The 15,972-nt window shown below is 42.2% G+C and overlaps 3 protein-coding genes across 3 annotated transcripts in view; 2 read left to right on the top strand and 1 right to left on the bottom strand.

Annotated features, from left to right (window-relative positions):
- Positions 1 to 2,030: 2,030 nt before the first annotated feature.
- On the top strand, positions 2,031 to 4,266 carry LOC118404437 (zinc finger protein 519-like). Its single transcript, XM_035803512.1, has 5 exons — positions 2,031 to 2,045; positions 2,512 to 2,721; positions 3,153 to 3,263; positions 3,522 to 3,626; positions 4,192 to 4,266. Exons 1-5 carry the CDS (start codon positions 2,031 to 2,033, stop codon positions 4,264 to 4,266), a joined length of 516 nt encoding a protein of 171 aa, XP_035659405.1.
- Positions 4,267 to 4,681: 415 nt separating this feature from the next.
- LOC118404436 (zinc finger protein OZF-like) lies at positions 4,682 to 13,105 on the top strand. The gene is made up of 10 exons (XM_035803511.1): positions 4,682 to 4,796; positions 5,045 to 5,271; positions 6,271 to 6,536; positions 7,223 to 7,370; positions 7,835 to 7,997; positions 8,532 to 8,657; positions 10,163 to 10,336; positions 10,534 to 10,680; positions 11,350 to 11,492; positions 12,176 to 13,105. Exons 2-10 carry the CDS (start codon positions 5,168 to 5,170, stop codon positions 12,318 to 12,320), a joined length of 1,416 nt encoding a protein of 471 aa, XP_035659404.1. The 5' UTR covers positions 4,682 to 4,796; positions 5,045 to 5,167; the 3' UTR covers positions 12,321 to 13,105.
- Positions 13,106 to 14,077: 972 nt separating this feature from the next.
- The window catches only part of LOC118404435 (UPF0193 protein EVG1 homolog), a 4,032-nt gene continuing 2,137 nt past the window's right edge, over positions 14,078 to 15,972 (bottom strand). Inside the window, exons 4-5 of the mRNA XM_035803509.1 lie at positions 15,308 to 15,462; positions 14,078 to 15,031 (exon numbers count right to left, since the gene is read on the bottom strand). Coding sequence (XP_035659402.1) covers positions 14,894 to 15,031; positions 15,308 to 15,462 — 293 coding nt within the window. The 3' untranslated portion in view covers positions 14,078 to 14,893. The remainder of the gene's footprint in view (positions 15,032 to 15,307; positions 15,463 to 15,972) is intronic.

Raw genomic sequence — 15,972 nt, 5'->3', positions numbered from 1 at the left:
AAAGGTAAGGGCAAAAGACAAGACACAAAGGCGGGAAGAACTGTCTGCGTCTTCTTTGTTTTTGAGGCTACCGACTTCAACTTTGGGGAAGATACTGTAGTCTGAGAACCGACTGTTAAGTTTGGAAGAACGGTTTTCAAACGATGAGGCTGATTTCAATGTGTCCGACAAGGTTTGAAAACAAGTTACTTTACAAAATAAGTTAAGTTCATTGGCGGTTTAATTTGAAGAAAAACTCGTCTTTTGTTTTTGGTTGTTTGAACAAGGACTTGGTTTGGAGCCTTGTTTATTCATGAGAAGCTCAAGTGGGCCTGCAGGCTGCTTTTTATTGACGTCATGAGGGAAGAGGTAAGGGTCAGACAAAATGTTATAACAGAGGTACAGCTTATATCTGGTGTGTTATGCCGAAGGGCGATTATAGCGGCTATATAGATACAGATACAGAAGCTGGTGTGTTACGCCGAAGGGTGGTTATACCGGCTATATAGATACAGATACAGAAGCTGGTGTGTTACGCCGAAGGGTGGTTATACCGGCTATATAGATACAGATACAGAAGCTGGTGTGTTACGCCGAAGGGTGGTTATACCGGCTATATAGATACAGATACAGAAGCTGGTGTGTTACGCCGAAGGGTGGTTATACCGGCTATATAGATACAGATACAGAAGCTGGTGTGTTACACCGAAGGGCGGTTATAGTGGCTATATAGATACAGATACAGAAGCTGGTGTGTTACGCCGAAGGGTGGTTATACCGGCTATATAGATACAGATACAGAAGCTGGTGTGTTACGCCGAAGGGTGGTTATACCGGCTGTATAGATACAGATACAGAAGCTGGTGTGTTACGCCGAAGGGTGGTTATACCGGCTATATAGATACAGATACAGAAGCTGGTGTGTTACACCGAAGGGCGGTTATAGTGGCTATATAGATACAGATACAGAAGCTGGTGTGTTACGCCGAAGGGTGGTTATACCGGCTATATAGATACAGATACAGAAGCTGGTGTGTTACGCCGAAGGGTGGTTATACCGGCTATATAGATACAGATACAGAAGCTGGTGTGTTACGCCGAAGGGTGGTTATACCGGCTATATAGATACAGATACAGAAGCTGGTGTGTTACACCGAAGGGCGGTTATAGTGGCTATATAGATACAGATACAGAAGCTGGTGTGTTACGCCGAAGGGCGGTTATACCGGCTATATAGATACAAATACAGACATATCCTTTAATTAACCTTTAATATAAATTACATATGGTCCAAAATCGAAAAAGAGTGAGAGTTGATACATGATTCGAGTCCGTTCATTTCGATCGTTTCTGTTACTTTAAGAATCTCTTAAAGGAAGCCAGAGTTGGGGCTGTGCGTATGTCCATGTCCGGTGGTAGACTGTTAAAGATGTTGGGTCCCCGGTAGGCGAAGGCCCTATGGCTCTTCTGAAGGGCTTTTCCACATGCATAACAATGTCCAGACTTGCAATTGTTTATGTCTCAGGAGCCGTCACCTTTGACATGTTACCCACAATTCCTGTCGCTGCACATGTGGACTCCGAACTATAATGCACTTACGTTAGTTATGGTATGTACTGTTTCTCCCCAGGAAAACCATACCTGACCATCGTCCTGACTGAAACTGTCCTGTACAGCAGCTCCCCCTAGAGAGTTTGGGTATAACAGCAGCACCACCATGGCTGAGTGTCGGTACTCGCTGCGCAGCAACTCCCCCTAGAGAGTTTGGGTATAACAGCAGGACCACCATGGCTGAGTGTCGGTACTCGCTGCGCAGGAGACAGAAGCGCCCCCTAACGGACGAACACCCACTGGACGAGCATTTACAGGCACGGGAGGTACGACTCAAGAAATCAGAAAGTTCAAGTGCGCTGTCTTGTAATACTAATAGAATTTGTTTTGTGATAACTTCTCGTGTGTCTTGTAAAAGAATTCCATCATGCTAGTATAATAGTAAGGTTTTGATCAACAATAAGTTTCCTTTGATCACTTCCTGCCACTCAATGGGGAACATGGCTGTTGACTTTGTGATAAACTTGCTCTGAGGTTTTAAGACGCTCTCCTAGCTGGTTTGTTTGTAAGGGTTAGTCAGTTACAGGGCTCTAGCCAGCGTCCGTTTTTCCGTCAATTGACGGAAATTTGCTGCGTCTGACGGAAAAATTTTAAAACCAATCCGTCAACCTTGACGGACAAAAATCCTTGGTGGAAGCTACAGGCGGCTTGGGGACGCCGTCCACGGCCGTAAAAGCCACACACTGTTTGTTTTGCTATTGTTATGATTGTTGACAATGTGTGTCGGCGCCCTTTCGCATACGATAATCTCATTAAAACCCGTTTTTCAAGGTCTCAGTTCAGTCCTTCTAATTAATTTTTGCGGTTTTCGCAACGATTGTAATTGGCTGACGGAAAAAAAATTCGAGCTGGCTAAAGCCCTGGTCAGTTAGTAGAAACAGATGAACAAAAAAAAGAACTGTGATTTATTCCTCCTAGCAGAAATCGGACGACTCCGAGTCCCACACCTGCAGTAAGTGCGGTAGACGTTTCAGCCTGGCCCACCACTTCAAGAGGCACGTCCAGACGTGTACCTCCGCCAAGACGTGTCGCTCCGCCAAGACGAAGACGCGCCGCACCTTTGGTTCATTCCCCTGTAAGACGTGCGGAAAAGTCTTCAGCCGCTCCGATTGGTTGAGACGACATCAGGAGGTATTTGACTGTTTTATGATTTATTCAAACGCATAGCAGCCAATGACTGAATTGTATACTTTTGTACACATATTGTAATCAAAGAAATATAAGCTTAACTTAACTTAACTTCAATTCTATGGTATTGGCGACAACCTGAGACAAAAGCCAGGTTGTGTCATCAACATTTCAGTTTGCCACACTTCAAGTTATTACATTCTTCAAATGAGCTACTCATCCATTATCTTTTCTCCCAGATACATGTAACTTCTTATTTTTTGTCTCATCAGGAAATAAGTATAAAAGCTCTTGCACTAAGGTGGGACAAAAGTGGTGTTCCAACTGCAAAACTATGTTGTGCCGAGCAAGAAATGTGGTTGCATCTGCAAGTGTGCAAGTGGGTATTTCGAGCACATGTCATCTAAAGACTGTTGTTGAATTTGTCTGTCCAGGTGCACAGCAAGGAGCGCCCGTTCAAGTGTAAGCTGTGTTCCGCATCGTACAAGCGTCGGGACGCGTTACAGCGGCACGAGCTCATACAACACACCTGGCCGGATGAACAGGTAACTCATTTATTTGTCACCTGCGCATTGTAAATTGCAAAGCAGTCAAACCTTAGAGTCAGACTAAAGACAAAGCACAGGGCTTTTTTTGTGAGCTTAGCTTCGCATATGTATGTTATGTAAAACTAAAAGCCGCATTGCAGCAGCTAAAAGGGAAATTTCATTAATCTCAAACATTGAGCTCTAAGTTTGAGGAGAAATAATCTGCATGATCATTGTCTTTGTTTATGTTTGTTTATTCATTTGTTTGTTTTGCAGGTGAAGAAGTCAGCGGCCAGCGAGGCCAGGTGTGTAAAGTGTGGTAAGGTGTACATGGCAGGTGAGATCCCGCGGCACATGGCAATGTGTCACTCTGTTGAGGAGGTGGGCTCTGACAACATGTCTCGCTCTGCTCCATCAAAACAGCCGGAAAACTCTGAAAACATGCCTCACTCCACAAAACAGTCGGAAATGGAAGCAGACTCTGAAATTTTGTCACACTCTAGCTCTACACCAACAGAACAGACAGAAAATGAGTCAAACTCTGACATTTTAACACACACTGGACCACTGGGACAGTCACAAAACAAGACAGGCAGAGAAAAAACACTGTCACACTCTGGAAGTCCGTCACACTCCAGGTTGGTAACACAACAACAAACCGACCTAGTCTTAGAAAACAATCCCATCACAATGAACTCAGGTACTGTGGAGGGTGAAACAGATGAGTTACAGCCAGCTGGGGCAACCCTGCAACAAAATGCAACGTCACTTTCTGGAACAGAGGAAAGAAAACAGACAGACTCAGGAAACAACCAGGGTGAGATGGAGAATATTACAGAGTTACAGACACTGGAGCCCCTACTACAGCAAGGTGTAGAGTCTAGAAGAAAAAGTAGTGAGAAGACTTTTGACTTACACATGAATGATGGGGTGGTTAATGTTGCAGAAAGCAGAGAACAACCACGGCCAAACCTTCTCGAAAACAAAATTAATGTCACAGAGAAGAAAAGTGCAGATCTAGAGGTACAGGAAAACTTGCATCGCATTGAAGATGTTGGTGAGTTGCTAGAAACCCAACCACAGGAACGGAACAGCTTGTTGGAGAGGTCAGAGGTCACAACCTGTAATGGCGAATTCGATGACACTGAAAGATCTACTGGAGCAGGTACTGTAAAATTTAATGTTTGTGATCGGTAATTTTAGAAGCTTACTGGAAAGGTAGTACAAAATGTACCTCGCAGCATTTGATTTTAATAACAGAAAGAACATTTTCAAATGATTGCTTTGATAGAATTTTAGCAGTTGAATAGTGACAGATAAAGTTGGTAAAATTACCATTTGCTTGTCACTGTAACAGATGATTGCTGTATTCCAGGAGAGATGGGAGCTGCTGCTGATGTAGGAATGTCTGAGGAGGATGGACCGTGCAGAGACGAGGCATCAAACTGCGTTCCCAGCGGCCCAGCGACCAGCGGAAGCGACCGGCACCACTGTAACACGTGCGGAGACTGGCTGCCTAGTCGAGAATCTCTAGCGCGGCATGAGGAGAAGGTAGGTTAAGTCACAGTTTGTTACTAAACAAAGGTTCAAGCAAACAAACAAACAAACTTTAAGGTTATACAAATATATTCTAATCCAGTTACAAATGGGAATAAATCATGTTTTCCACGCATGTTACAGTTGGTACAAGATTAGTGGTACATTGGTGGATTCAAACCCAGAACCTCTGGATTATGAATGGAACACGGTGCCTACACAACCCCACTATATAATTATGTAAACTTTAAATCTGTCCCCAGGTGCACGGAGTTGTGTCCTTCATCTGTCCTGAGTGTCACCAGCTGTTCCACAAGATCCACCTGCTGGAGCAACACCTGGCCGAACACCTGGGGTACCAGCCTCACCTGTGCACCGTCTGTAAGATGTCTTACAAGGAGGAGGAAGACTTGAGGAGGCACCTGGAGGAGCTGCACCACTTTAAGGACCTGCAAAAGTGTCTGTACTGCGCAGAGTTCTTACCGACAAGGTGGGTGTCTTACAGAAGTGTCTTACAGAAGTGTCTGTACTGCGCAGAGTTCTTACCAACGAGGTGGGCGTTCTCAATTAAGAAGATCTTTTAAGTTAAAACTATATTTCTGCCACTGTGACAATGGATAAAGTTCACATATCAAGGGTTTTTATAAACAGTTACTAACTCAAATATACCATCAATGCTGTAACCTCAACTCTTACTGTATATTCTTGATTAAAGTAGTACACGCACTATATATTTTAGACTTTTTCAAAATCCAAAAGTGGTCGCAAGGCGTTGCCAAAGTTGGGTTGGCACTTTATTTGAGGTTACTTCCCAGACCTAATGGGAAGTTCCCAGACCAAATCAGGAACCTGAGGCACTCGGAACAGCATCGAAAGATCCATACAAATGTAATGCAAGTAAACTTTCTTAAAAGATTACACTGACTGTCTCCTAAATGTTTCATAGTAACCTTCACAAGATATGCCTCAAGTTGTGCAAGCTGTGTTTCTATTTGCCTCTTGTGTTCAGTACAAATAATCAAAACACATTTTCCACATGAAAACTGATAAATGAATTTACTGTCTTTGAACTTGAAGTTCACACCAGTAAAATGTTTTTCCGGTTCCACATGAACGCGCACATCCGGCTGGCAGACATACAGGGACTGCATCGTGTTGTCACAAACGAATACCTCCCAAGAAAACCTTGCGTGCTTCTTTGTGTCAAGTTGCTGTGCAGTCAACTATCTGCATCAAAAGCTAATGAACATGACTCCCAACAAGCAAACCTTGCACAAAGTAGTACTAGTACACAACAAACTCTATGTGGTTATGTGGCCATGAGGTTACCTCTGTTGGCTGGCCTTTCTTGATACAACAAACAAAGAGACTCTTTTTACACAACCTCATCAACAACCAAGAAAATATGGTAGTTACAGCAAAAGCATTGATGGTATATTGCAGCTAATAGTCTCTTTGTTCAGCTAAAACATTGTGTGTATAACTCCAGGTTCCACATGAATGCCCACATCCGGCTGCTGCACGAGGCGAGGCGCTCCTGGTGTCACCAGTGCCACAAGACCATCACCCCCTTCCACTCACTCGCAACACACCGAAGACTCACGCACGGGGAACGCAAGCTTCGCTGCGAGGAGTGTGGCGCCATGTTCAAGTCCATGGTCTCGCTCAAGGCGCATCTACTCAGGCACCGGGGCACGAATTCCTGTCTGTGTGATTACTGCGGGAAACGGTTCAACTGCAAAAAGGAGCTGCAAGGTTGGTTTGTTTGTTTGTTTGTTTGTTTGTTTGTTTCTATGGTCTCGCTCAAGGCGCATCTACTCCGGCACAGGTGGACAAACTCCTGTCTGTGTGATTACTGTGGGAAAAGGTTCAACTGCAAAAAGGAGCTGCAAGGTTTGCTTGTTTGTTTGCTTGTTTGTTTGTTTGCTTGTTTCCATGGTCTCGCTCAAGGCACATCTACTCAGGCACAGGGGGACGAATTCTTGTCTTTGTGACTACTGTGGGAAACGGTTCAACTGCAAAAAGGAGCTGTAAGGTTTGTTTGTTTGTTTGTTTGTTTGTTTGTTGGTTAAATTAGAGACCCATGGTAACGCATGACCACAAACAGGTTTGTTGTGTTTTTTTTTTTCAAGGTTTACTTGAATGTCTGATTACTAGTATGTCTATATGTGAAGACATGTTAAGCAATTTGCTACAAACTTTGACAAAGAAGCATTTGAGGTTTTGTGGGCTACATACTATTAGTCAGATATGAATGTTGTACCATTTCTGACCACCCAAGCCATTAGTAAAGGTTTACAATCCTAAGGGGGTGAAGTCTGCCATCTCTGATTCCCATGTCTGGCATCCCTCCTCCCAGGCCATGTAGCAAAATTTCACAAACCCGAGGGGGTGAAGTCTGCCATCTCTGATTGCCTCGTTTGTTGCCCCTCGCTCTCCAGGCCATGTAGCGAAGGTCCACGACCCTGCGCTGAAGCGACACGTTTGTGAGATCTGCGGCCATCGTACCTGGATCCTGTCTGATCTAATGGATCACAAGTACCGGCTGCATCCTGACCAGATCTCAGAGGACGAGAAACGAAAGTCAAGGTGAGGTCTAGGAAACAAATGTTGTGTTTCCTGTTTCCTACCCGAGAAAATCCTGCCAACCAAAGGCGTTTTTGGGTGAGCAGTGGAGTCTTACAATTTCCAGTTAGAATTCCAAAGTTTTCCAAATTTTTGAAAATCCATCTGTTGGTTTATACAGTGTCAGGAAACAGAAGAACCTGCTTGCTTGTTTGTTTACTTACCTACTTGTTTATCTGTTTATGTACCTGTTTATTTACCTGTTTGTTAACAGCCTGTACAGAAGACAAAAGAACTTTACCAGACGCCCCACACATCGCTACACCTGTTTGTTTATTTACCTATTTGTTTGTTTACCTGTTTATTTAACTGTTTGTTTACAGCCTGAGTGTACAGAAGACAAAAGAACTGGACCAGACGCCTCACGCAGCACTACACCTGTTTGTTTATTTACTTATTTGTTTATTTACTTGATTGTTTGTTTACAGCCTGTACAGGAGACAGAAGAACTTGACCAGGCGCCCCACACACCGCTACACCTGCCAGCAGTGTGGTAAGAAGTACATGTCTATGCTGCACTTGCAGCGCCACACAGCACTCCACGACGGTACTGCACACACCTGCAACGTCTGTGGGCAGAAGTTCCTGAAGGTTTGTTTTGTGTTTGTTATATTATGAATACAATAGTCAAAGACATAGCCTAACTAGAATTGTGCTCCTTGCAGCCAGCCCTACAGTTGGGCAAGTCGTCATTAACCCCAGCCAGCGAGAGATTGTGTAAACACAGGCTAGGAAAAGATGTAGACATAGTGGCGCTGCACTCAAGTACAGTTACTTATATCACAGTGCCACAGAAAAGCTTCATAAGATTGGACAAGGACAATTCCTGAACAAAAATAAGATGAAACAGTTACAAATTAGATAAATCAAATCAAAACAAACTCATTTATTAGTAAGTAGCAAAATGGTATACAGAAAAATGCATACAAAATTAGATATTACTAAATATATACATATAAGCTTTGCACAACAATAAGTGTTGTTGTTTTTCTAAAAATTATCTTTTAGATTACCTTTAAAGTCATACTGCATTTCAGCCAATAAAGGAATTATTATATATATATAATAGTACATTGTGTTTGATAGCAACATGATAAAACGTTCATTCAATCATTCCCTCTGAAGGAAGCAGACTTTCTGCGTCATCTTGAGACCCATGGGAAGACGTTTGCCTGCGGCGTGTGCGGCAAGACGTTCCGTAAGAAGCAGAACTGCGAGCGACACGAGCTGGCCACATGTCGTGGCGAAAAGGTGGGAACTATATGGAAACAACAAGTTCAAAACAATAAGTTTGCAGGGCTAGCCCTTCGTAATAGCCACAGGCTAGTTGGGCAGCCCTGGCTGTGCGTGCTGAACAGCAAAACCGATAAATAAATAAATAAACTATGAGCGACACAAGCTGGCGACCTGTCGTGGCGAGAAGGTGGGAAACAATTCCTCTGTCGTAAAAGCTAAGGGCACAACCTGCCGTACGTGCAATCTGCATCACTAACTCATTCATTCATCCATCCATTCATTCATCCTTTGTTCCTTCCTTCCTTCCTTCCCTCAGGAGTTCCGGTTCACGTGTTCTGTAAGATGACAAAGTTCCTGAGCCAGTTCGCCAAACATGTCGGCCAACACTGTAGTACCAACTTATTCATTCATCCTTTCATCCATCCATCCTTCATTCCTTCGTTCCTTCCCTCAGGAGTTCCGGTTTACGTGTTCGGTGTGCGGTAAGATGGCAAACGCCCAACACTGTAGTACCAACTCATTCATTCATCCTTTCATCCATCCATTCATCATTCTTTCCTTCCTTCCATCTTTCATTCCTTCCATCCTTCATTCCTTCCATCCTTCATTCCTTCCATCCTTCATTCCTTCCTTCCTTCCTTCCTTCCCTCCCTCAGGAGTTCCGGTTCACTCATTCATTCATCCTTAAAGTTTAATCCATCCATTCATCATTCTTTCCTTCCTTCCTTCCCTCCCTCAGGAGTTCCGGTTCACATGTTCGGTGTGCGGAAAGATGACAAAGTTCCTGAGCCAGTACGCGAAACATGTCGCCCAACACTGTAGCACTAACTCATGCACTCATCCTTTCATCCATTCATTCATTCATTAGTCATTCATTTCTTCCTTCCTTCCCACAGGAGTTCCGGTTTACGTGTTCGGTGTGTGGTAAGATGGCAAAGTTCCTGATCATGAGCCAGTACGCAAAACATGTCGCACAACACTGTAGTATCAACTCATCCATTCATCCATTAGTCATTCATTCATTCCTTCCTTCCCTCAGGAGTTCCGGTTCACCTGTTCGGTGTGCGGTAAGATGACAAAGTTCCTGAGCCAGTACGCGAAACATGTTGCCCAAAACTGTAGTACCAACTCATTCATTCATCATTCCATCCTTTCATTCATTCATCTTTCATTCATCCATTCACCATTCATTCATTCCTTTCTTTCCTCAGGAGTTCCGGTTCACCTGTTCAGTGTGCGGTAAGATGACAAAGTTCCTGAGCCAGTACGCAAAGCATGTCGCCCAACACTGTAGCACTAACTCATGCACTCATCCTTTCATCCATTCATTCATTCATTAGTCATTCATTTCTTCCTCTCTCAGGAGTTCCGGTTCACCTGTTCGGTGTGCGGTAAGATGACAAAGTTTCTGAGTCCGTATGCGAAGCATGTCGCCCAACACTGCAGTACAAATTCGTGCACTCATCCTTTCATCCATTCATTCATTCATTAGTCATTCATTTCTTCCTTCCTTCCCTCAGGAGTTCCGGTTCACGTGTTCAGTGTGCGGTAAGATGACAAAGTTCCTGAGCCAGTATGTGAAGCACGTCGCACAACACTGCAGTACTGGTGCCACACACGCCTGTCCCGTCTGCAGGGAAACCTTCCCCGCCATGCCCGCCTTCCGATCCCACATCGACGAACACGTGGCAAAGGTTTGGTCTTTTACTGTTATCTATTTAATTATTAAAAAACTCCTCAACTCTTTTTGGATGCCTTTATTCATAAAAAAACACAACATGAGAATAAAGCACTGATTATGGTTAATATATGTAAAAAGAGTCTCTTTATTCAGTGATGTACCAACCTGATGAAACTATTCACAGATTATTATCAATATTTTAAATCCCAGGGGGAAACGCCGTGGCACTGTGCGGTGTGTAACACATACCATGAGCAACAGAACCGACTGCTGAAGCATGCCAAGATCCACTCCGACGAGACGCCCTTCCTCTGTCCGCACTGCGGAAAGGGCTTCAAGGATGTCGCACACCTACAGGTAGATAAACTGTGCATAGTCTCTGAACCAACAAGTAGTGTGTAGACCAGTAGTTAGTGTACCAGTCTCTAAACCAAGAAGACATGGTATGCCAAAACGGCAGATACTCAAGCAACTGGATATTTTTGATTTTGGAAACAGTCAGCCATTTCAGACAACCATCCAGCATCCTCTGTGATGGACAAAAATCGGCATGTAAATATATTAAACAAAATTTTGCAAGGATCTCCAGAAATTCAGCACAGATACCATTCAACCAAGCTGAGTCTACCAGCAAAATTTGCCCCCCAAATGCAGAAAATAGCGCTTCAGAGGGTTTAGATTTCTAAATTTTCCTGACGCTAGCATTAACGAACCTTTGAGCATATGCCATGCGTCTTAACGAGTGTATGATTAGCTAAACTGGTTTAAGATCACCTTAAATTCTCTTTTTTTATCCACAGGTCCATGAGAACATCCACACACAAACGAAGGAGTACGCCTGTAAGGAGTACTGCGGGCGGGTTTTTGCACGGTGGTTATAGTGACTCAGCCTCTGAACCAAGTAGCCATGAGTTGGACTCTCGGCTGTATGACGCAAACAACATGCACACTGCCGAAGCTAGGGAAGGTAGCATGCGTAGTTTACTGGTTGCGAGTGTTGAATTTCTCTCTCTCTTTTATCCACAGGTTCACGAAAACATCCACACGCGAGCGAAAGAGTACTCGTGTAAGGACTGCGGGCGGGTTTTCGTGCAGTACTCCAGCATGAAGCGACATGAGCTGACCCACAACAAGAGCCAGCCGCACAAGTGCCCCTTCTGCGAGCGAAGGTCTTTGTGATGGATTTTATATCATTTATTTGTAAAACCGTCAACCTATAGGCTGAATTGTGTAATACATTAAGAAGGAAGAGTGCTCACTTATCCTAGATATCGTCCTTTAGACGTTTATGAAGGTTAGACATCCAGGTAAGCAATATTCAAATACAATGCAATCTCTACAACTGGACAAAAACGGAGATTTACTTCCGGACGTTTCAAGTGACATCCATCACTCTTCTTCAGCGTCACTCGAAACGTTCGGAAGTAAATATCCATTTTTATTCAGTTGTAGAGATTGAATTGTATTTAAATCGTCCTTTAGATTAAATCAGCAGAGGTCCGTCATGGAAAAAAACCCCACTAAACTATGTCTAAAGTACTTTTAACAGCATGGAAACATAATGGATAACTCTATACAGACTATTGATCTGTGCAAAGCAACTAACGGCAATGAAAACTACAGTACAAAATCCAATGCACAATGGATGAATTAAACTTCAATTAACCAACACTACAAATACATTGTAAGTTGAGACTTACCCCAAATTGTCATTAAAAACATTCTAAGACATATTGTAGGAATAAGTTAAAGACTCTTCTCAGGCTTATAGATAATATGCATTTGTATGTTATCCAAACTTTGCTTACCCAAAAACAAAGCAAAACTTTTTTCTTTTGATTTCATGTTTCAGGTTCTCTCAGAAGTGTTCCATGGACAGGCACCTTCGGCAGCACACCGGAGAGACACCCTACGTCTGCGAGATCTGCGGAAAGGGCTTCAAACAGTCGACCCTTCTGCACAACCACTCTAAAAAGGTGCACCAGAAACTGGGCTGATGGTTTCACTTTTATACAGTCCACCATCTATGCTTTTGTTGAAGTCATTCTTACACCTTTCGGAAGTGCCCATCCGCAATGTACATGTTTAGCCGTATGAAACCACTACTTGCACAGTTGTAGCGAACGCACTTGAAAGAGTCAAATGTAGAAATGTCCATTCAGTGCAGAGTGGATATTAAGAATATGCAAATGATAATAATCTTATGCAACTTTTAAATTTAAAAATCAAGAGATGAAACAAGATGAGCATTAACAACATGGCAAGCATGAGAGGGTTTATACATGGCCTTCTTCGGTCAATATTGACCATGGTAAAATCCTAATAGATATCAGCGTCGACTGTGGCTAAACAGTCCTTTATGAGAGGGTTAGGAATATCTGTCAGTAATAATGTAAGTCAGATTGAGACCCAGAAGAACCAGTAGATAGTTTTTGGTAGTGTAAAAGTTAAGGGGATCAGTTATTACTAATACATGTAAGTGGACATCTCACTGAATCTGTGGCAAGTTGGCGGTGTTGCTTTAGCCGAGCGATTTGAGAGAGCGCTCTACAAATTCCAGCGATAAATAGAAATCTTTTTGCGGGTTTGCTTGTCCTTTAAATAATGAATGCTCTAAAATACTAAGTAGAAATCTAATTTAGAATGCAACATTGCCAACATGCTGCTGTCCAGTGAGATATGTGCTTTAACGAAGTAACTCATTAAATACTTTAAATTTGTCAATGAGAATACATTTTGATTTGCATTTTGAAATGAGATTGGTGGTGGGTAAAAGGACTAAGTAGCCATGTCACTTGATTATTTCGTATAAACAGTAGAAAATTACGGGATCCTTCTTCATTAATTTCAATATATCTCATCATTCAAACTCTGAAGTTCTGTGTATAGCATGCAATTGTAGTGTACAATGCAAAGAATAAAAATGCAACCAGAACTGGTCAATCATGCTCATTTTGTGTTTTTTAATGAAGTGTTTGCATTTTGTAACATTGCAATATATGACAAATACATAATGTACATTAGTCGCAGTGTCCCAGGAAAAACTATATCCAACATTAAAGGGCTACATTTCAAATTCAAAGAGTGTATCACTATAATATAGTAAGGTTTTCGTTACCCCCGACCTTAATGGAATGTGGGTAGGAAGCTAACTTAAGTTTCATTCCTAGACAAAGGCACAGGAACAGTATGAACTATGATAATACTTTCCTTCATTTAACAGCTATTTTGGAATGTTTCACTTCAACAGCTTCAACAACAACATGTTTAATTAATAAGCCCTCTCACAGGAATTCTAGGGAATATGTCAAAGGTAAAGGTGTGAACTGAACTGAAAGGTGTGGAAAAAGAAAAACAGTCCTTGTCTCGACCATTGTTTCGATTTGCATAACATTAACAACGTCCAGACAGGTATTGTTTTCTTTTTGAGGCTTTTACCTTTGACATATTACCGAGAATTCCTGTCGCCACACATGCGTCCTGATCTCTGTGAAAGGGCTTATGACAGTAACTCTTTAAAATTGGCTATACATTTTCTCTAGACACCTTGTGAAGATAAAAATCCACACTGACATTTCTTTCTCCTAATCTCTTAAGTGACTTAAAACACCAATTCCAGCAAAATATCATCAGACTCTTATAGGTATCTATAGTTCCCAGCGATTGCATCTTAGTGTAAATATAAGTAAGTCCGACTCTAGAATTTTTCAGACAAACTTTTTCTATGAAACCCAAGCTCACTTCTTGGTGTAGGTTGATCTAACATTTGTTTTTATAATCAACAAATTATTTACAGCAGAGGAGCCATCATTTTTGCCTGTCATTTGCAAAAAAAAAAATCCACCCAGACATAAATTAAGATGTCAGAAAGAAGCCATTGACTGATTCTCCATTATTATTCACACTCTGTCCAAGATGGTTAAAACAATACCTAACAATCTAACAATACTTATCAGCAAAGTAAACAACCTACAGTTTGATTTGATTTTAACCACAGTTAGAGTTAAAATGGTCAACAATCTCTTGAGACATAAACACTGTTTCAACATACAATTTTTACCTGACCAACCTAAGCCCTTTTAAAACAAGTGAACTGTACAGTTTAGATACAGAAAGGCGCTACTAGATAAAATGTAAAAAAAAAAAAACTAAAATACATACATTTTGTAGACACAATACCATACCCGCCTCACCACACTATAGAATGTAAAACCGACTTTAGAACCTTAACATTACCTACAGTAACATCTGGAATGTCATGCTGAAATGACTCATTATTTCATCAACAAATCTATACACCAAAGAAACACTGTACAAATCATTTCAGTGCAAGATAGCTAAATCATAGACATTCCCCACACAACCAAACTGGTTTGTCGACCAGTCTGCAACCGAAAATCCATTTATTTTTGCAGGAATTCAACTTCGCAGTCGAGGTGGTTTTTGCTATTTTTTATACAGTTTGTGGTCAATTCGTGAAGATCATCACAAAAACTGCAAAATCCTCTACAACTATTTCAAGAATAAAGTTTTTTTTGTAACACACACATTAGTGTCACAGTCAGCCCCCTCACAACTCAGATGTCCCTGCAGTTTCCTTCTGTTCTGCTAGGTGTCTCCTCTGATCAGACTGCTTTTGTTGCAGCTCGATCTGCTTCTTCAGCTGCTCCGTCCGCTTCCGGTCGATGACCTCCATCTCACGGATTTTCTACAAGAGAAAAATGACAAAATTCAGGAAAACGGACTACATTTTCCTACCTCTGTCCCTTTATTAAGCTGCTGAAACAGAGGGCGTTTCAGGTGTTGGAACGCCTGTTCAAACGAGCGCTTGAACCTATTTTGCTTATGAGCAGGAACCAATCAGCGCCCTCATCCAAAATTTGTTAGAGATGTCAAGTTTCCCCGACGGATTAGCAAAGAAGCCACAGTGCATAGTGTATGCGTTATAACATAAAAGCTGCTGGTAAATAGTACCCAGGCTGACCTGTGATATCTCAGTACGGATGATCGTCCGGTAGTCTTTTCCCCGACCTAACTGCTCCATTTCCTCCAGAAATTCTGCCCGTTCTTCAATCTCTGCTTGTACTGGAGAGAGAGTAAACAGAAGGAAATAAACAAAACAAATAAACAAACAAACATCTTGTCACAATGATGGAAGGATTACAATTTTGGTCAGTGGATTTGCTGTGGCTAAAAGTAAGTTGGATGCTTGACTTGATAGGTTGTGAGTTTGATCATACCGATGCCATAATGAAGACTGAAAATTGGTACATGCTGCTTTCTCTGCTCTCAGCATTTGTGAAAGAGAATGGTAGTTGAACACACACCATAACCAGTGAACTAGCCCTAAATTACGAGGAGGTATGAACCTGATGCCGACGAACAAATGGCAGAGTTTCTTCGTCGGCATCAGGGTCATACCTCCTCATAATTTAGAGCTCGCTGACAACTCGGCCGAGCTAAATTCTTGATTTGTAAAGGGGGCTTTAGTGCACAAGGGCTACAAAACAGAGATGGGCACAGTCACGTAACTTATATACAAGTTACAGTATGATGGAAAACTTCTGCTGATTATATTGCTGCCCCTATACGACCAGTGAGGCTAAGGGACCGGTGAGGTAAGGTGTGAGAAAAACTTCTCTTTTTAAG

This window comes from Branchiostoma floridae, chromosome 17, assembly GCF_000003815.2.
Source record: "Branchiostoma floridae strain S238N-H82 chromosome 17, Bfl_VNyyK, whole genome shotgun sequence".
Taxonomy (NCBI): Eukaryota; Metazoa; Chordata; class Leptocardii; order Amphioxiformes; family Branchiostomatidae; genus Branchiostoma; species Branchiostoma floridae.
This window is presented reverse-complemented; position numbering and strand designations above follow the sequence as displayed.